The sequence below is a fragment of the Erpetoichthys calabaricus genome, chromosome 10, assembly GCF_900747795.2.
Source record: "Erpetoichthys calabaricus chromosome 10, fErpCal1.3, whole genome shotgun sequence".
Taxonomy (NCBI): Eukaryota; Metazoa; Chordata; class Cladistia; order Polypteriformes; family Polypteridae; genus Erpetoichthys; species Erpetoichthys calabaricus.
Genome location: NC_041403.2, coordinates 160,111,273 through 160,134,892, shown reverse-complemented (window position 1 = coordinate 160,134,892; position 23,620 = coordinate 160,111,273). Strand labels below are relative to the sequence as shown.

Here is a 23,620-nt window from a genome sequence, read left to right as displayed (position 1 = left end):
AAAGAGTTATGAGTGAGCTCTGTGTTACTTTCTTTATTTGCCCCTGCTCCTCCATTTTCAGTTTAAATGATTACCTTTCAGTGCATTCCTTCCCTCAGAGGAGTTTGCATTTTTATACCCAGACACCATGCGTTGGTTTTTCATTTTAAATGGATCTCTTAGCACACAGAGAAACCAAATTCACCGTATACACATATATAATCTACCCTCTATATATAAAATCCAAAGCCTAAAAGTGCAACGATTTTTTGCCACGTTTTTTGTCACTCTTTAAATCTGGCTTATTTTAAAACCTACATATATATGTTTGGTATCATTCTTTTCAGAATTAATCAAACTTTAATGTGATGTTGGTAGATTTTCAGATTCTTTTTCCTTTTTTAAATTATAAACTTAAAAAATATCAAGAACTCCCGTCCCGCGAGATGAGACATTGTGCCAAGAGATTTAACCACGCCTGGGGCCGGAAATAAATGTCAAAGAGTAGGACAGCTGCTGTACAGGCTTTTAAATGTTCGAAGCGCCATGCGAGATGCAGATCAAACAGCACGGCAGTAGCAGCAACCCAGCCAGCTGATCGAGCAAAGAGGAGGTAAAAACAAAACCGTATTTGCTTCCCATTGTATCGCCGTTTAAGAGGGGGTTTCGGAGGAGCGACCACATCTCCTTGGGGTGCGTTCAGCCCCCCTCTTCACAACGCAAGCGGCAGAGATGCAAAGTAGCTGGCATGTAGCGCAGGCCAGAGGGGTTGGTGAGCGAAGCAGGCAGGGGGTGAACCCCCTAGTAGGTACATAAATAAGTAAATAAATTAATATACACACATACTTAAAAAAAAAATCTGTAGTTGTTTCCCATTGTATCACCGTTTAAGAGGGGGTTTCAGAGGAGCGACCGCGTCTCCTTGGGATGCGTTCAGCCCCCCTCTTCACAACACGAGGCAGAAAACACGAAGTGACACAGGCCAGTGGGGTTGGTGAGCAAAGCGAGCTTGGGGGAACCCCCTAGCACATATAAAATACACAAATAAATATTGTGTCTCACAGGTGTCTTTTGGGGATACTCCTTAGCGTTAGACCTGAGTCTCACTCTGGCTGTAAAAACAGTGCTAAAAGTGTTAGTCCCGAATGTTACTCAGACAACTTGCATAAGACAGACCGGAGGTTTACTTGGGCTGTTAAAGCACCAAAAGCGTTAATGCCAAGTGTTACTTGGACAACGGTATTGGCGTGTCTTACATAAGCGTCAGACGTGAGCGTTACCCGGGTAACAGTGTAGGCCATCTTGTCCTAGCCTCATAATAGCATCTCGTAAGAAACACCTGTCATCAACCGTGATGACGAAGAAGTGAATCTGTCTTCAGTTAGTGAAATTAAAACGGTCCGTGAATCTGAAAGTGATGCTCGTGTTACTTGCACATGTGCAGTGTGCTGTTCATATGATTATTATCATTATTTATATCATTTTTAATTTCCAACTTTGTACTTTTAGTATTTTGCACATTTAGATTTATTACAAATATAATTTTTAAGCCAAAAAATGCAATGATTTTTCAGATGCACTTTTGACATGGTACAGTAGAGAGGAGGCGCTGTTGTTAACCATTTCTCCTTTGTCACGAACAGTTCCGAGGCTCACTCAATGGAGGACTACTAGACCGACTATTGCCTGAATAACGATATATATATATATATATATATATATATATATATATACACACACATACATACTATCCTGCATTGTTTTCTTATCTGAAGACAAAATTGGTAATGGATATTTAAAGCACTAGAAAGCCGTTAAATTACTTTGATGTGAGGTTTACACAAATGTTTTTATAAGAAAAAAATTAATTAGATATACTGGTTTTCTTACAACATAACATTTGACTTTAATTAACAAGTTATTATCATATTTGCGTTGTACTTTTTCAATATACATTTTGCATTTTTGAAAACCAGAAATTGCTTTACAAACCCCGGATTAATTAAAAGTTATAGGCAAATTTCAACATCGATCTTGTGTGCTATTTTATTGCTTTTGGTGAATGTAATTTTGTCTTATTTGTGCACGGGAAAATGGATTGACAGTATCATAAATGCACATGTTCATAAGGATTTGGGAGTCTGAACGATTTGTTTGCAAAATAAGACACTAATTAAAGATTAAATTTTACGACATACATTAACGAAGTACGTTTAGGAGTGTTTAGCAGCGTTCACTGTAAACATTGGCGTACTATTACGAATTAATTTGAAATTAAAAACAAAGTGAGTTAAACTAAAGTTTTCTGTACTTTTTTTCTATTGGCCCATGGCTTGAGCAAACGAACTGCGTTTCCTAAAACTGTGTGTATGATTTTTGACCTACCCGTTCAAACTTTCCTTTGAATATCTCTGTCAGTACTCAAAGTTCTGGTTCTTGAACCATCAGATAATCTTTCATTGCCGAGATGACAGCGCACAATTAAAACTTCGCTTCAGGTCCCTCTGCCTGCAGCTCGCCGCGCCAGGGATGAACACTAAGGCGTTGTGACGTCACATTCACTACCAGTACGGGACTCCGCGGGCGCGGGCGCGAGCGCTGTCAGCCGCTCACCGGGGCGCGCACTCCCGCACGGTCACGCCCTTGACTCTGGATTTAGATCCAGTTGGGTCTCCGTTTGAGGCAGGCTGATGCCCAGCCAGTGTGCGTTTCCGTGCGGGGTTGGTAGTTTTTTCTCCATTCCTCTCTCCCCCCCCCCCCCCTTCTCCCACTCCCCCCTTCGTTTGTGATGCCGCCAGGTGTCTCGGAGGGAGTGCAGGTGTGTGGCTGCCAGCGAGATGAGCTCAAATTGGCCAGTAATTTCACGGCTTACTTTCACATCTACATTTTAAGATTGCTCCCCCAGGCTAGGGAAGAATACAAAGAACTATCAAACTGTCTGAGGTGCAAGTTGAACTTAGTAAATGAACCATCGTGTGTAAAAGACGTGCCGCTGACAAAATAAATCGCACCTCTTACCCGGAATTGTTTAATTGAAAAAGAAAAAAAAAAAAGTTAGCAAAACACCTAAATAGGTGGGATTAGATAAAAGAATCCCTGCTTGCCTACATAAAACTACCGTCTGATTTTTATTTTATTTCTTTAACGACGCCAATCATTGCCTTATTGTGTAAATGAACGTTTTTTTCTCAAGTGAACCATTTGCACCTGGCAGGCAGATGTGGCCATTGCTTGGGTCTTTAAACACCAAGGTTGTCAACTCAGCCCTTGCACTCGGAGCACTGTGTGACCCTGAACAAGTCATTTAAACAAACAATGTTTACCCATCCATCCATCTTCCTAACCTTTTTATTCAGAGCCGGGTTGAGAGGTCGCTAAAGCCTATCCCAGCAATCAAGGGGCTCAAGGCATGAATGACACCTGGACTGGGTGCCAGCCCCTCATATGGTGCACACACATGGGCCAATTAAGCAATGGCAGTTCACCCAAACTGCATATCTTTGAAGGAAACACGTGCACAGGGAGAAAATGGAAACTCCACGCAGGCAAATCCTCTTCTCCTTATTGTGAGGCCTGTGACACCCCACTCCATATTCAGATCCCTTTGAAACATAATACACAATATAAAGTCAAAAAGTAGGTGGGAGTGGGGGGTCCTTCTCAGTGTTTAAAGCACGCTACAAGACCGGTGGATGAATGAAAGGTGACGGGACGGGTTGCCTACTGCACATTACAAATAGCCGAATAAACCATACACTGCCAGATCGCTTTCAAAAAAGAGCAAGATCTGGCAACTCTGGCCACATTATTCTCACTGAAATAAATAAATGAAAAAAGTAATTAAATTCACCTTGATCAAAGGATAAGCATCTGCGTGTCCATCCATTTTCTCTGTCCTCGTCATTCCAACAGATGGCACATCACAAACACTTGTAACAATAAAATGCACTGCTATTGGCATTCCAACAGATGGTGCATCTTAAAATTTAACACAAGGCTTGTGGCATCAAAGCCAAGCAGGCTGTAATTACTGCGAAAGTGGCTTGAGTCAAGGCTCAGAATACTTGCATCAATGTCAAATTTCTATTTTTTATTTTTAATTAATTTGCAAAACTTAAAAAAATCCTGCTTTCACTTGGTCATTTTGGGGTTGTGAATGCCATGGAGGACAGACGGGAATCTCAGCTAGATGACAGTCATGACCTCTTGCCAAGTTAGAAGGAGTCCCGGAGATGGACAACCAGAAGCCAGAGGCCAGGAGCAGTTCCATCCCCTATACCAGTGGTTCTCAAACTGTGCGGCGGGGGGCACAAAGTAACAAAAAAGGAGGCACGATTGTTGCCATATGTGGCGTAATTTCACTATTCGTAAGAACATTTTAAACTTGTAGTGGTGTATCGGCAGCAAAAAATATAGGAATACATTTTATTAGGGTTTCAAAAAAACGATAGGGGGGCACGATTAAAACTGTTACGAAAACTCAGGTTGCAAATACTTAAAGATTGAGAAACGCTGCTCTATACAGTGGTGGCAGTGGTCTGCTAGAGACAACCCCAGACTGGAAACCTGCAGGGGTTCATGGGAAGTGGAATCCAGAAATGCAACTCTGTTGGGGTCTCTGGATGCTGCAAAGGGGTGCTGTCAGGGGAGGTCTTCCCTGGTTCACAAACATATCAAGGAAAGTGTCTGTGTGTCCATCCATTTTCTATATCTCTGTCATTAAAAACAGACAGCACATCACAAACACTTGTAGTAATAAAAAGCATTACATTTGTCACTCTAACAGATGGTGCATCACGGACATTAACACTGCTTTTAACACAAGGCTTGCTGCATCAAAGCCAAGCAGACTGTAATTACTGCCAAAGGGGCTTCAGCTAACTAAGTAAAGACTCCAGGTCCATTATATTTCAGTTTTCTATTTGCCAGATATATAAAAAATGTTGTTTTCACCTGGTCATTTTGGGGGGTGAGTGCCTTGGAGGACAAATGGGCATCCCAGCTGGATGACGGCATGACCTCTTGCCAAGCTGGAAGGTGCCATTGAATGGAAAGAGCAGAAGCCAGAGACCAGGAGCAGTTCCATCCCTCATACATTAGGTGGCAGTGGTCCACTCGAAGTATCTCAGCTGGGACACCAGCAGGGGTTCATGGGAACTGGAGTCAGGAAATGCAATCCTGTCAGGGTCCCTGGGAGCCGCAAGAGAGCGCTGTCGGAGGAAAGACCCCAAATAAACTGGAATTGCCCATGCTGGGTCCAGCATAAAAGGAGCCCGCTGCCTTACGTTGAGGAGTCAGAGTTAGGAGAAGGCGGGTGACACTCAACGGGTGGCATAAGGAGAAGAAAAAGGTTTGTTGTTTTGTGCTTTATTGTGTGAGGAGCGTAGTGGATAAAAATCCATTATTTGAACTGTGACTGTGTTGGGCGTTATTTGGTCTGGGGTTCAGGGCTCAGTGGCGCCACCTACTGGTTACATGGCATTTCGAGTTACTTGATTATGGAGAAAATGAATTCAAATGATTTTAATAATACTTCTTTATGTAGTTCTTTTTGTATTGAGTGGGGAGCCAATTCAACCACCACTAATGTGCAGCTCCCACCTGGATGATGTGACGGCAGGCATTTTTGCACCAGTACAGTCACCACATATTATCTGTTAGGTGGTGAAGGGGTGAGAGATAGTTAGCCAATTAGAGACAGAGGGGGGCCCTGAAAGACCATGCCATGGTAAGCAATTTAGCCAGGACATCGGGATATATGCTGTTCTTTATGAGGGATGCCCAGGAATCTTTAATGATGACGGGCAGTCGGGACCTCAGTTTTTCGTCATTTCTACAGCACCGTGTCCCTGTCACTGCACTGGGGCATTGGGATCCACATTCAGACCACGGAGTAAGTGCCCCCTGTTGGTCTTGCCAACACCTCTTCTATCAGCAAGCCAAGCTTTTCCTAGTAGTGGCCGGGCCTGACCACGCATAGCTTCAGGTTGGACGACTTGTTCTGAAGTGCAGGTGGTAGGGCTGCTATTATGGCACAAGACCGTAGCATAACAAAAGTACAGGAGTCCGGATTCTGACTGAATCGGTTGTACAGGTGCTGGTCATAAAATTAGAATATCATGACAAAGTTGATTTATTTCAGTAATTCCATTCAAAAAGTGAAACTTGTATATTAGATTCATTCATTACACACAGACTGATGTTTAATCAAATGTTTATTTCTTTTAATGTTGATGATTATAACTGACAACTAATGAAAGTCCCAAATTCAGTATCTCGGAAAATTAGAATATTGTGAAAAGGTTCAATATTGAAGACACCTGGTGCCACACTCTAATCAGCTAATTAACTCAAAAGCCTTTAAATGGTCTCTCAGTCGAGTTCTGTAGGCTACACAATCATGGGGAAGACTGCTGACTTGACAGTTGTCCAAAAGACGACCATTGACACCTCGCACAAGGAGGGCAAGACACAAAAAGTCATTGCTAAAGAGGCTGGCTGTTCACAGAGCTCTGTGTCCAAGCACATTAATAGAGAGGCGAAGGGAAGGACAAGATGTGGTAGAAAAAAGTGTACAAGCAATAGGGATAACCGCACCCTGGAGAGGATTGTGAAACAAAACCCATTCAAAAATGTGGGGGAGATTCACAAAGAGTGGACTGCAGCTGGAGTCAGTGCTTCAAGAACCACCAGGCACAGACGTATGCAAGACATGGGCTTCAGCTGTCACGTTCCTTGTGTCAAGCCACTCTTGAACAAGAGACAGCGTCAGAAGCGTCTCGCCTGGGCTAAAGACAAAAAGGACTGAACTGCTGCTTTCTGATGAAAGTAAATTTTGCATTTTCTTTGGAAATCAAGGTCCCAGAGTCTGGAGGAAGAGAGGAGAGGCATAGAATCCACGTTGCGTGAGGTCCAGTGTAAAGTTTCCACAGTCAGTGATGGTTTGGGGTGACATGTCATCTGCTGGTGTTGGTCCATTGTGTTTTCTGAGGTCCAAGGTCAACGCGGCCGTCTACCAGGAAGTTTTAGAGCACTTCATGCTTCCTGCTGCTGACGAACTTTATGGAGATGCAGATTTCATTTTCCAACAGGACCTGGCACCTGCACACAGTGCCAAAGCTACCAGTACCTGGTTTAAGGACCATGGTATCCCTGTTCTTGATTGGCCAGCAAACTCGCCTGACCTTAACCCCATAGAAAATCTATGGGGTATTGTGAAGAGGAGATTGCAATACGCCAGACCCAACAATTCAGAAGAGCTGAAGGCCACTATCAGAGCAACATGGGCTCTCATAACACCTGAGCAGTGCCACAGACTGATCGACTCCATGCCACGCCACATTGCTGCAGTAATCCAGGCCAAAGGAGCCCCAACTAAATATTGAGTGCTGTACATGCTCATACTTTTCATGTTCATACCTTTCAGTTGGCCAACATTTCTAAAAATCCTTTTTTTGCATTGGTCTTAATTGATATTCTAATTTTCCGAGATACTGAATTTGGGACTTTCATTAGTTGTCAGCTATAATCATCAACATTAACAGAAATAAACATTTGAAATACATCAGTCTGTGTGTAATGAATGAATCTAATATACAAGTTTCACTTTTTGAATGGAATTACTGAAATAAATCAACTTTGTCATGATATTATAATTTTATGACCAGCACCTGTATGTACTCAGGAACGGTAAAATGTGAAATCTTAAAGCAAGAAGTTCCTCCGATGAAGAGGCTGACTGCTATGATGGATGGCAGCGCCCAAACCGGGTCCAAAATAGAGCTAAGTTGATAGGTGTTAGGTTTGACCCACTTTTCCCCTCCCATCCCAAAAAATAAAGTCAATATTATTTTTAATCTGAAAATGTTTATTGTTAATTAAACAAACCAACAGAGACTTTCAAAATAAATACAAAGATTTAATAAATAAATGGTGAAATAAATAAATATTGAAATATTAATGACAATAAACCTTAATGAAAATAGACAAGTAAACCAACGCACAAAACATACAAATGACAAAAAAATAAAATAAAATACACATATATATATATATATTTCAAAAGAAGCACTGGGTTTCACCCCACACAGTCTGTATGTGGGGACACTTTAATGTTTTTTTGAACAGAATAGAAAATAAGACACTTCTTTTGAAATGAATTCCTCATTTGCTGTAGCTACATGATACGGCCTTGTGCATCGCCACGTTTCCTTTTGCTCCACAGGGCCCTGACTTTCTGGAGGCTGCCTGAACCGCTATGAGCCTACTGGACAAGAGAGATTTCATACCCACAAGTAGAATACCCAGCTGTTTTACTACAGGGAATCGTTTCCGATCTGCCTCTTGGACGACTGGTAGCAACAATAGCGTCATAAAGACAAGTGGAGGTTCTTTCTCGAGGATGCACCTTAGCACAAATCTCTACAACGGTGTACAGATGAAATATTTTTTCCTTCACTGAATAACATTCCAGTTTAGTATCGCTTGGCTGCCGACCCATAAGTGTAACAACCAGTGATTATAATCAACCTCTGTGTCGTCCCAAACAGTATAAGTTAGAGATGAACTCAACGGTAGTTTTTACAAATCAGACTGTCGATAGCATTAAAATGCAGTTCGGCCTGTTAAATGCATGTCTGTAGGCTCCGTCGTATCAACATCTTGTGGGGGAAAAAAAATGACGGGGACCTGCGTCAACCCAGTAAATTGAGAGTGAAGGTCATGGATTTCAAGTCACTCAACTGTCCACACTGCTAACGTTTTCATTTCAATGGAGACGATGTCTGTCCACAGTAGCACTTTCACATCATTTACGGAATTATCACTGAAACCAAAAAATGCATATGACATAGATGTTTGGAAAAATACTTGAAGGCTTGGTAACGTCAACCATGGGATTTGCTGCAAAACTGAAGCGGCCGGTAGATTATTTGCCTTTTGCACACGTAGGCAACATTCAAATTGTAGAAAACGCAACAGCATACAGACTCACTGGCTAAAGGGCCCATGTGGGTAACTGGAAGGTTGCCTGGTTGGGCCCTTGAGCAAAGACCTTAACCTGCAATTGCTCCTAGCGGTGCTCTACAAATAGCTGCCCCTGACCCCACGCTTCTCTCTCCCTTTCTGGTAAGTAAGATGGGATATGCGAAAGTGCAAGAAATTGCACATGGCAAATAAAGTGAATTGGTATTATTAACAGGTATGGCCATGGAGAGCAACTCCTCTGTATCCGCTTCCCTGGACTATAGCTTTCTTCTGTGAAGGGTGACCAATCAGGGAATGAGATGTTGTAATGAGCCTAATCCAATCAGAGAAGGACCATATAATAAGCACAAAAAAAAAAAATCATGCGCTATAATAGTCCGCATTTTCAAAACTTGATGTTTTTACCCAACGACATTGAAATACCGAGCTGGCGTTTTCAGAAGTATAACACCCTGGAGAACATTTTCAAAAGTCTCAGTTTTGTTGGTGGCTGAAAGATGGAGACTAATGTCTGCATTTTCAAACTAAAACGTAATACTTTGGATGTAGCCTGAGAGAAACCTCCATTCAGCATTTAACATTAGAAGTAGATAGCATTGATCGATTAACGATCTCTTGAAATTTTTAAACCTTCTCTAAGTATGGATGTGGCAGAATGATGTTAGAAACGGTTTAGGTACTTGCAGTCTTCTTTCTTTCCAGCCCAATTGTTTGTTAAAGTCGCACTCACTTTCACTCTCACACACACACACACACACACACACACGTACACACACACACACACACACATAAGCAGGCTATAGGTTTGCAAAATCTTTCACAACGTTCTAACGACAAATTTACCAGAACTGTTTTTTCTTTTGCTTAATCAAACTGCAAACCAGCAACAATCACTTGTGCACCCAGTTTTGATGAAACCAACACAAAAATACAGCATCTGCATTATTATGTCTTCTACGAGTTCAATATAAATATATATATATCTCTATATATATGCATACAGAAACAACAATAACAACGATAATACAAGGATACATCACAGATGCTCCAGGAGATTAAAGAATTTCTTTCCACTGAAATCATTGTTCAATTTGTAATTTCCCACAGAAACACATTGTATTGTCAAACAAACAGTTCACACGATTACCAGGTACATGGGCTCTACCAAAAGAAGGGAAGAACACTGGAATTACCAAGAAATGACCAACAGTGTTCGGATGTGTAGCATCATAACTCGAGACGATTCGCATGAAATTGAATTCGCAGTGAAACTCCATGTTTTGAGGCACAAAGGAAAATTGCGTTTTCCTTCCAACAAAGTTCATGACCTTCACACAGGAAGAAAAGGGTTTTCATGCATTAATTTAACATGTATCTGCCAGCCGTTAAGGATTTAAATAAAGATTTCTCATTAAAATTAGTGGAAATCTGCGTATCCTTAACTGCGATGTGGCGGTTTTTAGGTAAGTTGCAAGTAGGTAGGTGTTTCCGTGAAGAGTGGTCCATGGTGTTGTGCAGGTTTTAAATAAATAATCTCATCTCAGGAGGGTGCAGGATCAGAACGGGTGCATGGCGGCGCTGGGGTTGATTGATCACTCATCACTAATCGTAACCAGTAGGTCGCTTGTGTCATCTCACACGTGAACGATGAATGTCGCCATCGTTATTTTATGGTGTGTGATCAGAATAAGGAAATGAGAGAATGACTGGCAGGACATGTTGTTTACACGATGTACAATGTTTGAAATACCCACGTTCTTGCACAGAATTGTGGAGGTTTCTACATGGGAGTCAGCAGTGTCAGAAGATCGGTAAAGCATTTTAGACGGCACCCCCAGCTGATCTTGGTCGGTTGAATTTAATGGTAAAATAATAAAGCTGACAAAGAGCCAATGTACAGTTTAGGAGTAAGGAAAATATATCCATATTCATTAAAAAATGGCAATTATGTAAGAAGTGAATCAGTACACAAAGGTACGTGCAACCAGACAAGATGGCCGTACGTGAAAGTACCTCATCTGCACACTCTTGTGCTCTTCTAGTCCAGCCTGAGCTCGTATTATCTTGGATGTGACCTTATTGCCTCCTCTTTGACTGTGAAATCAAACTGGCGACCAAGCTGGTATGGACACTGCTGATTTACCTGGCCAGGAGGCCATGATAATAGAAAGCGAGGGAGCTAGCGGTAATATCTCCTCACCATGTAGGGCAGGATTAAGACCTTTAGAGGATCTAAAGATGTTCTTAAAAGATTGTTGGTGCCCCCATATATATGTGCTGCACTCACTCTCAGTAGACAACTGAATGGGACCGCTACCATGAACAAAACAAGACCAATCACGTGAGGCTTGGTGGACCATGTAGTAGTTACTAGGTTCTAAATTTGTTGTATTCCTAAGATTAAAATACATCATTAACCTCTGTTATTACTATTTTATTATTATTGTACCCTGTATATATATGCATGTATTTTTTTATTTAATGTGGGAGCCCCTTTTTGTAGAACCTGGTTCAGTTGCACCATTTGCAGTTTTCCACTATATGGTCCATGGGAAATCCAGTAATTTAAAATTTCTGAGGTGCCCCCCCTTCCCTTGATTCCCCAAGCATGTGCTTATTTTACTTAATGGTTAATCCAGCCCTGTCTCCATGCCAGCACATGGAGGAGGAAGGATGTCACAGTGGCTACAGTGGGATGGACTCTGGAACTGGGAAGATCAGCACAGTGGCTGACATCCTGCTATAGGCAGAGCGACCGAACCCCCTGCGCCGTACACTGGGTGGCAGCATCCTGTCTGGAAAGATCCAGTATGGACACCAAGAGGGCAGATTTGGGGTTGTGGGCCCACGGGACTTCCTTGTTGGGTTCGGTGAGGACCGCCAGGGGGAGGATTTGGATAGTGATGATACAAAGACAGTGGTGGTCCTCCCTGACCCAGAAGTCCTTCCCAGCAATAGATTAAGCACCGAAAGTACTCCCTGGTCCAGAGTTAAAAGAGAGTCCTCCACTCACCTCGGAGTCGGGCATGAAGGAAAGAGTGAATGTGGAGAAAACGAAGAAGACTGGTGCAGTATTTTGAATGAAAAAGCATACATGAAGGTTGTGTTTAAACTAAAAATGGACTTTATTTGAACTGGGACTGTTGCGGTGTAACTGGGTCTGGGGCCCCCTACAGGCTGTAAAGGACAACCGGGTTCCATGCCCGGCAGGGACGCCTCTGCTGCATCTGTTCCGGGGGAGCCACCACGGGCAGCTCAATACCTCCCCCGGGACGCCTCCCTGGCGGATGATGATTTCCCAGCTTGGCGCATGGCTCCATGGGACATGGAGTCCTCCACAGCCTGGTTGGGGGCTTGGATGGCCGCCAGGGGGAGCTGCATGGAGTCAGCAGCCTGGCTGGTCATATCTTCAGCCCCACCCGGAAGGGCAATTAGGACCAGGTGGCCAAGCACCTGGAACGCTTCTGGGTGGGGTATAAAAAGGGCCAGCCACCATCACTCAAGAGAGCCAGAGTCGGGAGGAGGAGGACTAAGCCTGAGGAGGAGTGGTGGTAAAAGGGAGAAGAGAGAGTAATTGTGAGTTTATTTGGGACTGTGTTGGGCCTGTGGGACACGGGGAAGGCATGCCCCACGGATGAAGAAGAAATAAAGTGTGTTTTATTTAAATACGTGCCTCTGTCTCAGTCTGTGCCAGGTCGGGCGCTATATAGCGCCGTTCACAAGGCCACAATGCGTTTTTGGCACTCTTGATGGTAGACGGCATAGAAATTGCATTGCATTTCTTCTTAGTGGGACTTTGCTTGCCTGTACTTAGCAACGTAAAGCCACAGTGCTGAGTGGACTTTGTCACGTCGCGATTCATCTGCACATACTGTACTTTTCATCAGTTATGGCAGGATCAAGGGTTTCATTGTAAAATGCTTGCTAATTCCCTGTGCAGACATATAAGCAATGCTGCAAGACGTTTTCCTAGCCGACTTCAGTGAGCCCTATTTCTAATTTAACAGTCACACCACGGATGTTTTTTTTTTAATTATATGAATGAATATAAAACGAGGATGAGTTTAAATGCCATAACCCAGCAACTTGATGCGTCTGTGGTTGCACAGCTATAAAAGTCCAGTTTCCGACCAGCATGGAGCGATTACCAATGAAAAGGGATTCCAGGGCAGGCTATGAACATGTGCGCTTCCCAGAGGAATGGCCCGTAAAACATCGCACGCAGAACGAGAACAGACAAAAAAAAAAAAACGAAGAGGATATGTTGAACTTTACCTCCAGCGGAACAAAGAAATTCTAATAAAACCCAGTGGGGCAAAATTAGAACAGACTGTGGAGCTGCAACCCGCCCGAAAAGTTTAAAAGCATTTTCAAAATGTGCAAGTAGTCAAAAAAAGCCCGTTAAAATTTGTCAATATGTAATTGGAACAAGGTGGAAAAATAGGGAAAGGTTAAAAAGGAGAGATAGTCTTGAAGCAGCCGACGTAAGCTAAAAAAAAAAAATAATCCCAGGGAGGTCAGCACCAGGAAATCGCTAGCGAAGTGGAATGTAAACAGACTGGGAAAACCAATGGCACGATTTTAAGCGGCAGTTCAAATCTGATTAAGGGGAAAAAAAAAAAAAAAATCAGTAAAACCACTCCGACTTTCTGAGGCATGCCTGGCAATGACATTTCGTGAACCTTTTCTTTGCCTTCAATCTGAAAGAATTTTCTTCTACAGCTTTCAAAGTTCTGAAATCCCACCCTGCAACCCCCCCCCCCCCCCCCAAATTGACATATCCCAATTTCTAACCAACCTCCCTCCAATCTCCATCTACCCCTCCTCCAATCACAACCAGCCCCCAAGACCCAACCTGCCAATCCCCATTAACCCCATCCCCATTTTTAATCAACCCCTGACCTGGTCCCTACTAACCTCTCGAGAACCCCAATTAGCCGAATTGAACCCTGACTTTCAGTACTAGCTTCGCCTCCGTGGGATGGGCAGCTTCTTCTTGAGTCGATTGAAGTCTTTGGCTGATCGCCAGAGCCACGTTTGGAGTTCCTTCAGCACCCAAAAGCCTCCCATTTTTCTGGAGAAGTCACTCAGAGTGTGTGTTTCGGGGACAAGGTAAGAAGAGTAAGGTCCGCTACCTTCGCCCCATAAAGTCTGCCGCCTTCTGGCGGGAGAAGAACTGCCCTCAAACTGTGTCAAGTTTCTCGTGAGAGGCTTTTCCACGGGTGGAGCAGAACCTGTGGTGACTGGAATTCTGCTAAGGAATTTTCCGGGGAAGTATTCCCGGGGATAATCTCGCTGGGAAACACCAGCTCCAAGGCTTAGGTACCTAGCATCTCTTTCCGAAAATCGTGCCGGTTTCTCATTTAAGAAAGATGAATCTCTGCTGTGAAAATCTGCTAGGGCAAGACTTGGTGTCGTGAGAAAAGCCCTTCCAAAGCCAGATGGGTGTCCTCCTCCTCGATACAAACTTCCAGGCTTGGGGGTAAAATAGTTGGGGATGTCTTCTCCACTTGGCAAAGGTGGTGGATACCCCAGTGAGGTCATGACCCCAGCAATGCTTACCAGTAGGCCGTGCAAACCCGTGCAGAAGTGCTGAAGGGACCTTTGAAGGGATGGGCAAAGGGTCCCTGCTGCCAGTCCTTTCAGAGCGCCCAGAAGAATACTGTAGGCTCGGTGGTTCTCAGACAGTCGCAGACGGTTATCCAGTCCTTTCCAAAGATCCAGACGTGTGGCAGCACTGGGAAGAGAAGCTGAATTGTTGGGGCGGGGTGGAGTGAAGTCAGGATCATTGAATGGTGGCCCCAAGTAGGTTAGCTAAAGAGATAGGACGGAGAACAGGGGTCAGAATATTTGTTTCAATGTGCACCTAAATACAGTGTAATAAGGTGAACCTTATTTATGGAGGCTGTTCTACCCTTGAGGACCTTCAACGTTACTATACTTTTTTTGTAGCCTTCCTCATATCTGTGCCTTCACACAATTCTGTCTCTAAGCTCTACATGCAACTCCACAGACCACAGGAGGACTCCGAACAAAGTGTAGAAAAACAAGCTGGGAGGCAAAAACAACATTCCGCTGCCCATGCCAGGTCCTCTTACACTATTAAAAAATATTACTACAGTTGCTTTGGGTCACCCATACAACTACTTGAAAGAGAAGCAGATATAGTGCATTGCAGCAACCACCACATGACAAACCACCTCAGGATCCCAGATTAGGACCAGCCATGCGACGGGTGACACCTCAGCACCACACTAGTTCAGATGAAATGGAACAGTGTGAAGTTTTTTATGATGGTTGGAGTGCCAATTCTGCCACCAACCCCCAGGTTTTTCCCTGCCTACATGCTGGGCTGGATGCAGATTAACGCCGTAGCCAGGAAGAAGCAATTGCAGGTTAAGGGTCTTGCTCAAGGGCCCAACGCAGCAGAATCACTGTTGGCGTTTATGGGATCTGAACTGACAACCTTCCAATCCCCAGCCTCAGAGCCACCACTTTGCCCTAAACAGAAGCAGCTCACCAAAAAAGTCTAAATTAGGGTAAGTCGCCGTAATTCAGGGTCTTCATAAGAAATGTAAGGATTTACAGTAAACAACAATATTTGAATCATATAATTGAAAAATTAAAATGTGTGCTTCAGTTTAGATGCTTATTGTCTAAATATTCTCAACTGTAATAGAAATTTGTAATTTCTTACCATCTAAAAAGTTGTCCTTAGAGCTACCCATTGAAATGAAGAATCAAAAAAGGGATCTCCATAATATCTTTTTGGTCTCTCCTCAATGACAGTGAGATCAGAAAGAAAGAAAATGCAGACATTGTCTTATGTCTCCTGCTTCTCCAATGTTTCAGCTAGAAAAAAAAAAATACCCAGAAATCTCTTGGAGCTTCCACAGAGAGCTCAGCAACGTCACAGAAGGGGCTTGGATTTTCCAAGTAGCATCTTCATATATCATTCTGCAATTTGAAAGTTTGATGAGGATGGACTTTTGAGTACATTAGAGGGTCGGCTCAGGATGGATGGTTGCGAGACAAAGTCAGAGAGGTGAGATTGCGTTGGTTTGGTCTTGTGCAGAGGACAAGAGGAAGGCGTAAGAGGAGGTTTATGGATGTGGTGAGAGAGGGCATGCAGGTGACGGGTGTGACCGAGCAAGATGCAGAGGACATGGAACTAGATGATCTGCTGTGGCAACCCTTAATGGGAGCAGCTGGAAGAAGAAGAAGAAGAGGAAGAAGAAGAAGAAGAAGAAGAAGAAGAAGAAGAAGAAGAAGAAGAAGAAGAAGAAGAAGAAGAAGAAGAAGAAGAAGAAGAAGAAGAAGAAGAAGAAGAAAGTTTTTCCATAGTGTGGTCAGTAGTATATGGTGAAATGTATGGCCAGTTGTTTGTGGTAAGAAACACTATGATTACAAAATTGTAGTCCTTGCTCTTGAGCCTTCACCTTCAATTGCTCTGTCCTGGGTATGACGTTAAATCTGCATCCAGCCCTGCAAGCAGGTCCTCCAACTTGCAGGGAACACCTGTGGGTTGGTGGCAGGATTGGCACTCCAGCCACTGTTAAAAAAAACCTCACACTGTTCCAGTGTGTGCTGAGGTGTCACCCGCTGCACAGCTGCACTCAGATCTCAATCTGGGCGGTTTGCCATGTGGTGGAATGCTGCAATGCACTGTGATCAGTGCACGATCCCACCCCTCTCTCTCTGTGTGTCTTCTGAATAATACTATTAGTTGGCCTAATTTATATTAGATATTATATTAGATCATCAAAGGTGACTGTGTGCAGATGGTGCAGACCTATAAATACCTGGGAGTGCAGCTGGATGATAAATTAGACTGGACTGCCAATACTGATGCTCTGTGTAAGAAAGGACAGAGCTGGTTATACTTCCTTAGAAGGCTGGCGTCCTTCAACATCTGCAATAAGATGCTGCAGATGTTCTATCAGACAGTTGTGGCGAGCGCCCTCTTCTACGCGGTGGTGTGCTGGGGAGGCAGCATTAAGAAGACGCCTCATGCCTGGACAAACTGGTGAGGAAGGCAGGCTCTATTGTTGGCATGGAGCTGGACAGTTTAACATCTGTGGCAGAGCGACGGGCGCTCAGCAGGCTCCTATCAATTATGGAGAATCCACTGCATCCACTGAACAGGATCATCTCCAGACAGAGGAGCAGCTTCAGCGACAGACTGCTGTCACTGTCCTGCTCCACTGACAGACTGAGGAGATCGTTCCTCCCCCAAACTATGCGACTCTTCAATTCCACCCGGGGGGATAAACGTTAACATTATAAAAAGTTATTGTCTGTTTTTACCTGCATTGTTATCAATCTTTAATTTAATATTGTTTTTTTTATATCAGTATGCTGCTGCTGGAGAATGTGAATTTCCCCTTGGGATTAATAAAGTATCTATCTATCTATCTATCTATCTATCTATCTATCTATCTATCTATCTATCTATCTATCTATCTATCTATCTATCTATCTATCTATCTATCTATCTATCTATCTATCTATCTATCTATCTATCTATCTATCTATCTATCTATCTATTACTGTGCTCCAGTTAGATCAGACTCATTCTGGAAGATAAGGCAGACAATACGACATAGTGGTTTAAGACTTTGGACTTCAAGTCCTGAGGCTATGTTTTTAAATCCCACTGCTGACACCATGTATCTATGAGCAAGTCCCTTCACCTGCCTGTGCTCCAATTTGAAAAACAAAAGAAATGTAACCAATCATATCCCAGATGATGTAAATCCCCTTGGATAAAGGAATTAGTCTTATAGTAAGTAAACACTATGAAGTCTTGAAAGAGATTACAACAACTTCAGAAAATATACCATGCTTTTCAAACTAAATTCTCAATTTTGTCTCCTTTTTGTCTAAAGCTGTTTCTTCTAAGGGATTCTAGGAGCAGCATCTGAGACAAAGCTGATTCTTAAATGAAACATAAATGAGAATCTCTGTGAAGTCTCATGGGCCATCAAAGATCAGCCTTTGAGCTTTGCTATGGTTAATGGACCTTTGCAAGGAGCTTAGGAGATTCAAATGTGTCAGTATTTGTGGATACTCTTTTTAATGAGTCTGATGTGAATAAAACAGAATGGGTCAGTGAAAATATGAAGTACTTCAAAAGAGAATTATTCATGCTGTCGTACATGGTGAACACAAAGAATCTGAGAAGCAGGAGACAAAAAGGCAAAATCTCCATTTATTTCTTTCTGATCTCATTGTTGTCGAGGAGAAACCAAAAAGACATTAAGGAGATCCCTTTATTGATTTTTCATTGCCATGGGCACTGAATGTTACTTTAGTAAACATTTACCTTGCAAAATAACTTTCTTCCTCAGGGCTCGAGCACCACCAGGTCAGAATGTATAATGCCCTGATTAGTGGAGATTTACAGTGGTGGTAATTCTTCTGGAAGTTTCTCCCATCTCCATACAGTTTCTCTCAAACTAGGTTAGAGTAACTAACCATTTGGTTCTTGTTCACCTCTTCACTCAGGCCTTTCTCCCATGATTGCTCAATTTGGTCAAGCAGTCAGCTCTAGTAAACTTGTAACGGTTTAAGAATTATGAGGTTGTTCTACCCTTGAGGACCTGCAATGTTACTATAATTTTTTTGCAGCCCTCCTCATATCTGCACCTTCACACAATCCTGTCTCTAAGTTTTACATGCAACTCCACAGACCACAACAAAGTGTGGAAACATCTCAATGATGGTCAGTAGAATGGGATGCACCTGAGCCACATTTCAAGTGTTATAGTAGAGGGTCGGAGTACTTGTATCAAAGTGATATTTCTGTATTTTCATTCTTAATAAATGTGCAACACACATTCCAAAAACGGAACTTGCATGGGACACCCACACATGCCAGCCAACCTAAAACATATCTATGGGATATGAAAGGTAAAGTAGAGTACCTGGGGAAAAAAGTGAACTGACAGTGGGGGGAACATGCAACACCACACCCAAGTCAGTGATTGAGACTCAGGAACAGCACCCACAAGGCAGCAGTGCTAATCACTGCACAACCAGCTCTCTCTGAAAGGTGTTTTATAAATGGAAAATACGTGAATTAGCAGACAATACACTACATCAACTTTATTAAAATAAAATGAGAACTGGTGTCAAGTAGCAAACAGAAAGAGAAAAGACAGCAGCTGTACATGGAACATCACAGAGCGATGGTGAACTCACATAACTGACAGTCAGTGTGCTAAGCTGATGCTCCAGATATTTAGTCAGTTCGTATGTTCTCTGGATGGCGGTAGCAGAGGAGGCGTCAGTCACGTTGAAGGCAGAGACTCTCAGGGTGTGCAGCAGGGTAGCTAATAAAACAGCAAGGGGGCCGTAATGTCCTGACAAAATAAAGAGCGAGAAAAACAGGAACAGGCAGAGAGACATGGGAGGCAGGGGAAAAGGGCAAAGGATAGAAGTGAGAAGAAGAACAAAAAGAAAGATAAATGGGAATAAACATTAGTCCATCACGTATGAAATGTTTATTAATGGCTATCTATCTATCTATCTATCTATCTATCTATCTATCTATCTATCTATCTATCTATCTATCTATCTATCTATCTATCTATCTATCTATCTATCTATCTATCTATCTATCTATCTATCTATCTATCTATCTATCAACAAAATACTGAGCACTAAACACCAAATAAGATACACTTAGAAATATGTATATACTGTATATGTGCATACAATAAATACCTAGAGATTCTGTAAAGTTTATTTTTACTGCAGACACTTGAAAAGCAAGACGTAAACAACAATGGAACAAAGAAAAAAAATCTAATTCCTCATTTCAATTTCTACAGGCTAGTCAGGCCAGTTCTTTATTCCCACTTTACAATGGAAGATACATAAAAAATCCCAACACTACATCCATTATGGTCAAATACATAAACTGGAACATATGAACTATCTATGATGGACTGATTCAGTTCAATACACTTATGTTCTATCTATCTATCTATCTATCTATCTATCTATCTATCTATCTATCTATCTATCTATCTATCTATCTATCTATCTATCTATCTATCTATCTATCTATCTATCTATCTATCTATCTATCTATCTATCTATCTATCTATCTATCCCTTTCATTGTATTGAGACATCTATACAGAATTTTCTGTTCTCCTGGTTATTTCCTTTCTAGTGCCATTTGAAACTCCAGTTTCAATGAGACAAACCACTCCATACATGCCATCAGACCACTTCCCACTTGCACCCACTCTTGAGTAAACTTAGAAACAGCATTTACTGTAATAGGACATCTATGGTCTTTCAGTCCTTGGGAAGATATCGGAGTATCCAAAAATAAATCCTGCCAAATGTAGAGAGAACCTACTGATACTGAACAGGAGATACTGTAGCCAGGAAACATAACAGAATCATAACAGAGCCCAAGTTCCATTAGAGGTAATGCCATTTTGGTGACAGTTTGGAAGAGAGGTCTTAAGGGTTTTGCTTACTAACCAAGTGTTTGCTAAGATCTTACTACGTAACCAAGATTAACTAATAGATACAGTCAGGTCGTCCCTATTGTCAAGTGTTGTGTTACTTTGACTTCCTCACTTTCTGGGAGGCGGGTGGCTGCTTGTCCTCCACTCCCCATCTCACGATGCCGCTAGTCTTTGCTCTTAACACCTCTCGAGTCGACTTTCTCTCCTTCTCTCTTATTTCACTCTCACTGTAATAATAATTGTGTTGTGAAAGCCTTCCTTTGAGCTCGTTGTCTCCAGCTTGTTTTCTCTCTCTTTCTCACACACTCTCTGTCTCTGTCTCTCCTTCTTTTCTTTTTACTTATTCTTTGCCACATTACACTTCATTAATACCGTGGGGGGTGAAGGTACCGGTGTTTGGAAATGTAACTAAATGGCACAAAATTTGAAATCGGATAATCTCCTAATGAACGTTTTCTCAGTCAGATGGCTATCTTTCCATTCCTAGGATGAGATGTTGTTAGGTTTTATTCAGTCTCACAGGGTGGGACGGTAACAAAAAAAAAAAAACCCTGCTTTTGAGGAACATCCATGTCATTCTGAAACTTCTGTGCTTTTTATCTTTAAGCTGCAATCCATCCATTTTGTGAACCGAACCTGCTTTTTTATTACAGTGTCACTGTGAGTGGATGCATTGGGAAATAATAATGGCCGAAATGACAGTCGTTCACCAAGTACACTCATATGTAACGAGACAGTTTGGAGTTGCAAAGTAAATGAATAGTCACGTATCTCTAACGTGGGAACAAATTGGTACACCTTCATTAGGTCCATTAGCGCAACATGAAAATTATACACAGGAGATGATGGCACGGAAAGTGACCTAAAGAAACAAAAACACTGTTTAGCCACTCTAATTTAATTCTGTACTGTTTGAGATTTTTATTTTCAGTAATACTTTCAAGAGATGAGGATTGCTGGTGTTATTGTATGCGTGTGTGTGTATTCAGAATTGAATAAAACATAAAAAAAAGTTATTTAGATAGTACGCTGTATTAATCCCTGAGGGGAAATTTGTCTTTTTGCATAACCTTTGGAGGTCAGAGCGCAGGGACAGCCTTGGTAAAGCAGCCCTGGAGCAATTTTCAGGTTAAGGGCCCAATATAGTTCTGCTAAGCTGTGAACAGTGCTCTTTTAAGTTTATAAGAACTTAATTTAGATATGTTACCTAAATTCGTAGATGCCATTAAATAAGACAAGTGGTGTGATGGGTATTGTAAACTGCCCTTGCACTTTTGGAATTCTTGGCTTGAGTCCTCCACCTGGTTGCTGTGTGAAATGTTCACCCTCTGCCCATATCCACGAGTTTTCAGTTTTCTTTCTATGTGACAGTAAATGGTGAGTCTAAATGGGCTCCCATATCAGTGAATGTCCCCAGAAATGGACTGGTCACTCATTCAGGGTTGCTGTCTGTCTTGCACTCATTGCTGCAATGGGGCCTTTTTGGGTATGGGGATGGGTGTAGAGCTCTTCATCTTCTCACAAGAGATAATCGTAAAATGTAATTATATGTTAGGAGACATTTCTTTATGAAAAGAAGCAGAAGAACATAAGAAATGAAGACATTTGATTCACGAGAGCAGATCTTCGTTTAGCTAATAGTTCCATTTAGATTCATCTTAAAGGTTGTCAAGGTTTCTGCTTCAACCCCATGACTCTGTAATTTGTTCCAATTCCTGCACTGTCTAAAGAAGTTGGCTTCCTAGCTTCACTTTCCACTATGTGATCCACCGATAACTTGAACGAATTCTCCTGGATCTACTTTTTTTTTGCACTTTTGAGAAGTTTAAAGTCCGGGATTAGGTCCCCACGTATTCTTCTCTTTAGTTAAGACTAAATTCTCTGAGTCGATCAGACTAGGGCACGTCCTTAAGTTCTGGGATGTACTTGGTTAGTCTCCTCAGCAAGATATGAGAAAGTGCAACACATTCAGGGATGATGAAACGTGAAGCAAAATTAATGTGTTCTTAGGGCATCAAGGCAACGGGGGCAGCACAGAAATTTTCCATTACCGGATTTCCCAGTGCAAAAACTGTAAATGGTGTAGCTGAACCAGGCTCCTCAAAAAGGGGCTCCCACATTTAATGAAAAATCTACATACATATATACATGCAATAATAAAATAGTAATAATAGAGGCAGGCTCGATATCTTATCTTTATATACAGTATATATTGTTGCAGGTGGCTGGGGGAGCGACCCGGATGGGATGTCCCGGTGGACCGGAAGAAGGCTTATGCCCACCTCAGATCACATGGGGCAACCACCCTGGTTGCTATGGGGACCACGGGTACAGAGCTTTGAAGCTGAACCCTGTAGGGGCCCATGGTCACTGCCAGGGGGCACCCTGATGCCTTGGGAGCCCTGGATCTCAGCACTTCCGCCAGACCCGGAAGTGCTGGGGGGAAGAGAAGCAGGGACACCCAGAGTGCTTCCGGGTACGCAGCCGGCACTTCCGCCACACTGGGGAGTGCCGGTGGAAGATTGCTGGGAAGCACCTGGAGCACATCCAAGTGAGGATGAAAAGGGCCGCCTCCCTTCATACGTGGACTTGAGTCGGGAGTGAAGAAGGACGAGGTCTCTGGAGGAGGCAAGGAGGTGGCCTGAAGAGAAGGCATTGTGTGTTGTGACTTTGGGGAATTGGGGACCTACGAGCACTTGAAATAATGGAGCACTTATATAATAAACGTGTGTGGGGTGATTACAACGTGTCTGCCTGTCTGTGTTCGGGTCAAGTTCTACAATATATATATATATATATATATATATATATATATATATATATATATATATATATATATATATATATATATATATATATATATATATGAAAAAATTCCAGTGTCTGTCTGTCTGTCTGTCTGTCTGTCTGTCTGTCTGTCTGTCTGTCTGTCTGTCTGTCTGCATTTCACAGGAGAACTACTTAACGGATTTAGATCTTTTTTTTTAACATTACAGTTGATTTTGCAACTTCTCTCATCGTGCTATGTATCATACTTTGCTTGCGGTACCGATTTATTTGTGCGAAAAAGAGAGACACGTAGCGGGTCGATGGGAGGAGGATGGGGCCCTCCTCACTCACGCGTCAGCCTCAGGGCGTATCTTACATCCACTTAGCTGGCGAACGAGA

The 23,620-nt window shown here is 42.5% G+C and overlaps 1 protein-coding gene across 1 annotated transcript in view; it reads right to left on the bottom strand.

The window, feature by feature from the left end:
- Positions 1 to 12,942: 12,942 nt before the first annotated feature.
- The window catches only part of clcf1 (cardiotrophin-like cytokine factor 1), a 63,411-nt gene continuing 52,733 nt past the window's right edge, over positions 12,943 to 23,620 (bottom strand). The window contains exons 2-3 of the mRNA XM_028810645.2: positions 19,168 to 19,328; positions 12,943 to 14,778 (exon numbers count right to left, since the gene is read on the bottom strand). Coding sequence (XP_028666478.1) covers positions 13,927 to 14,778; positions 19,168 to 19,328 — 1,013 coding nt within the window. The 3' untranslated portion in view covers positions 12,943 to 13,926. The remainder of the gene's footprint in view (positions 14,779 to 19,167; positions 19,329 to 23,620) is intronic.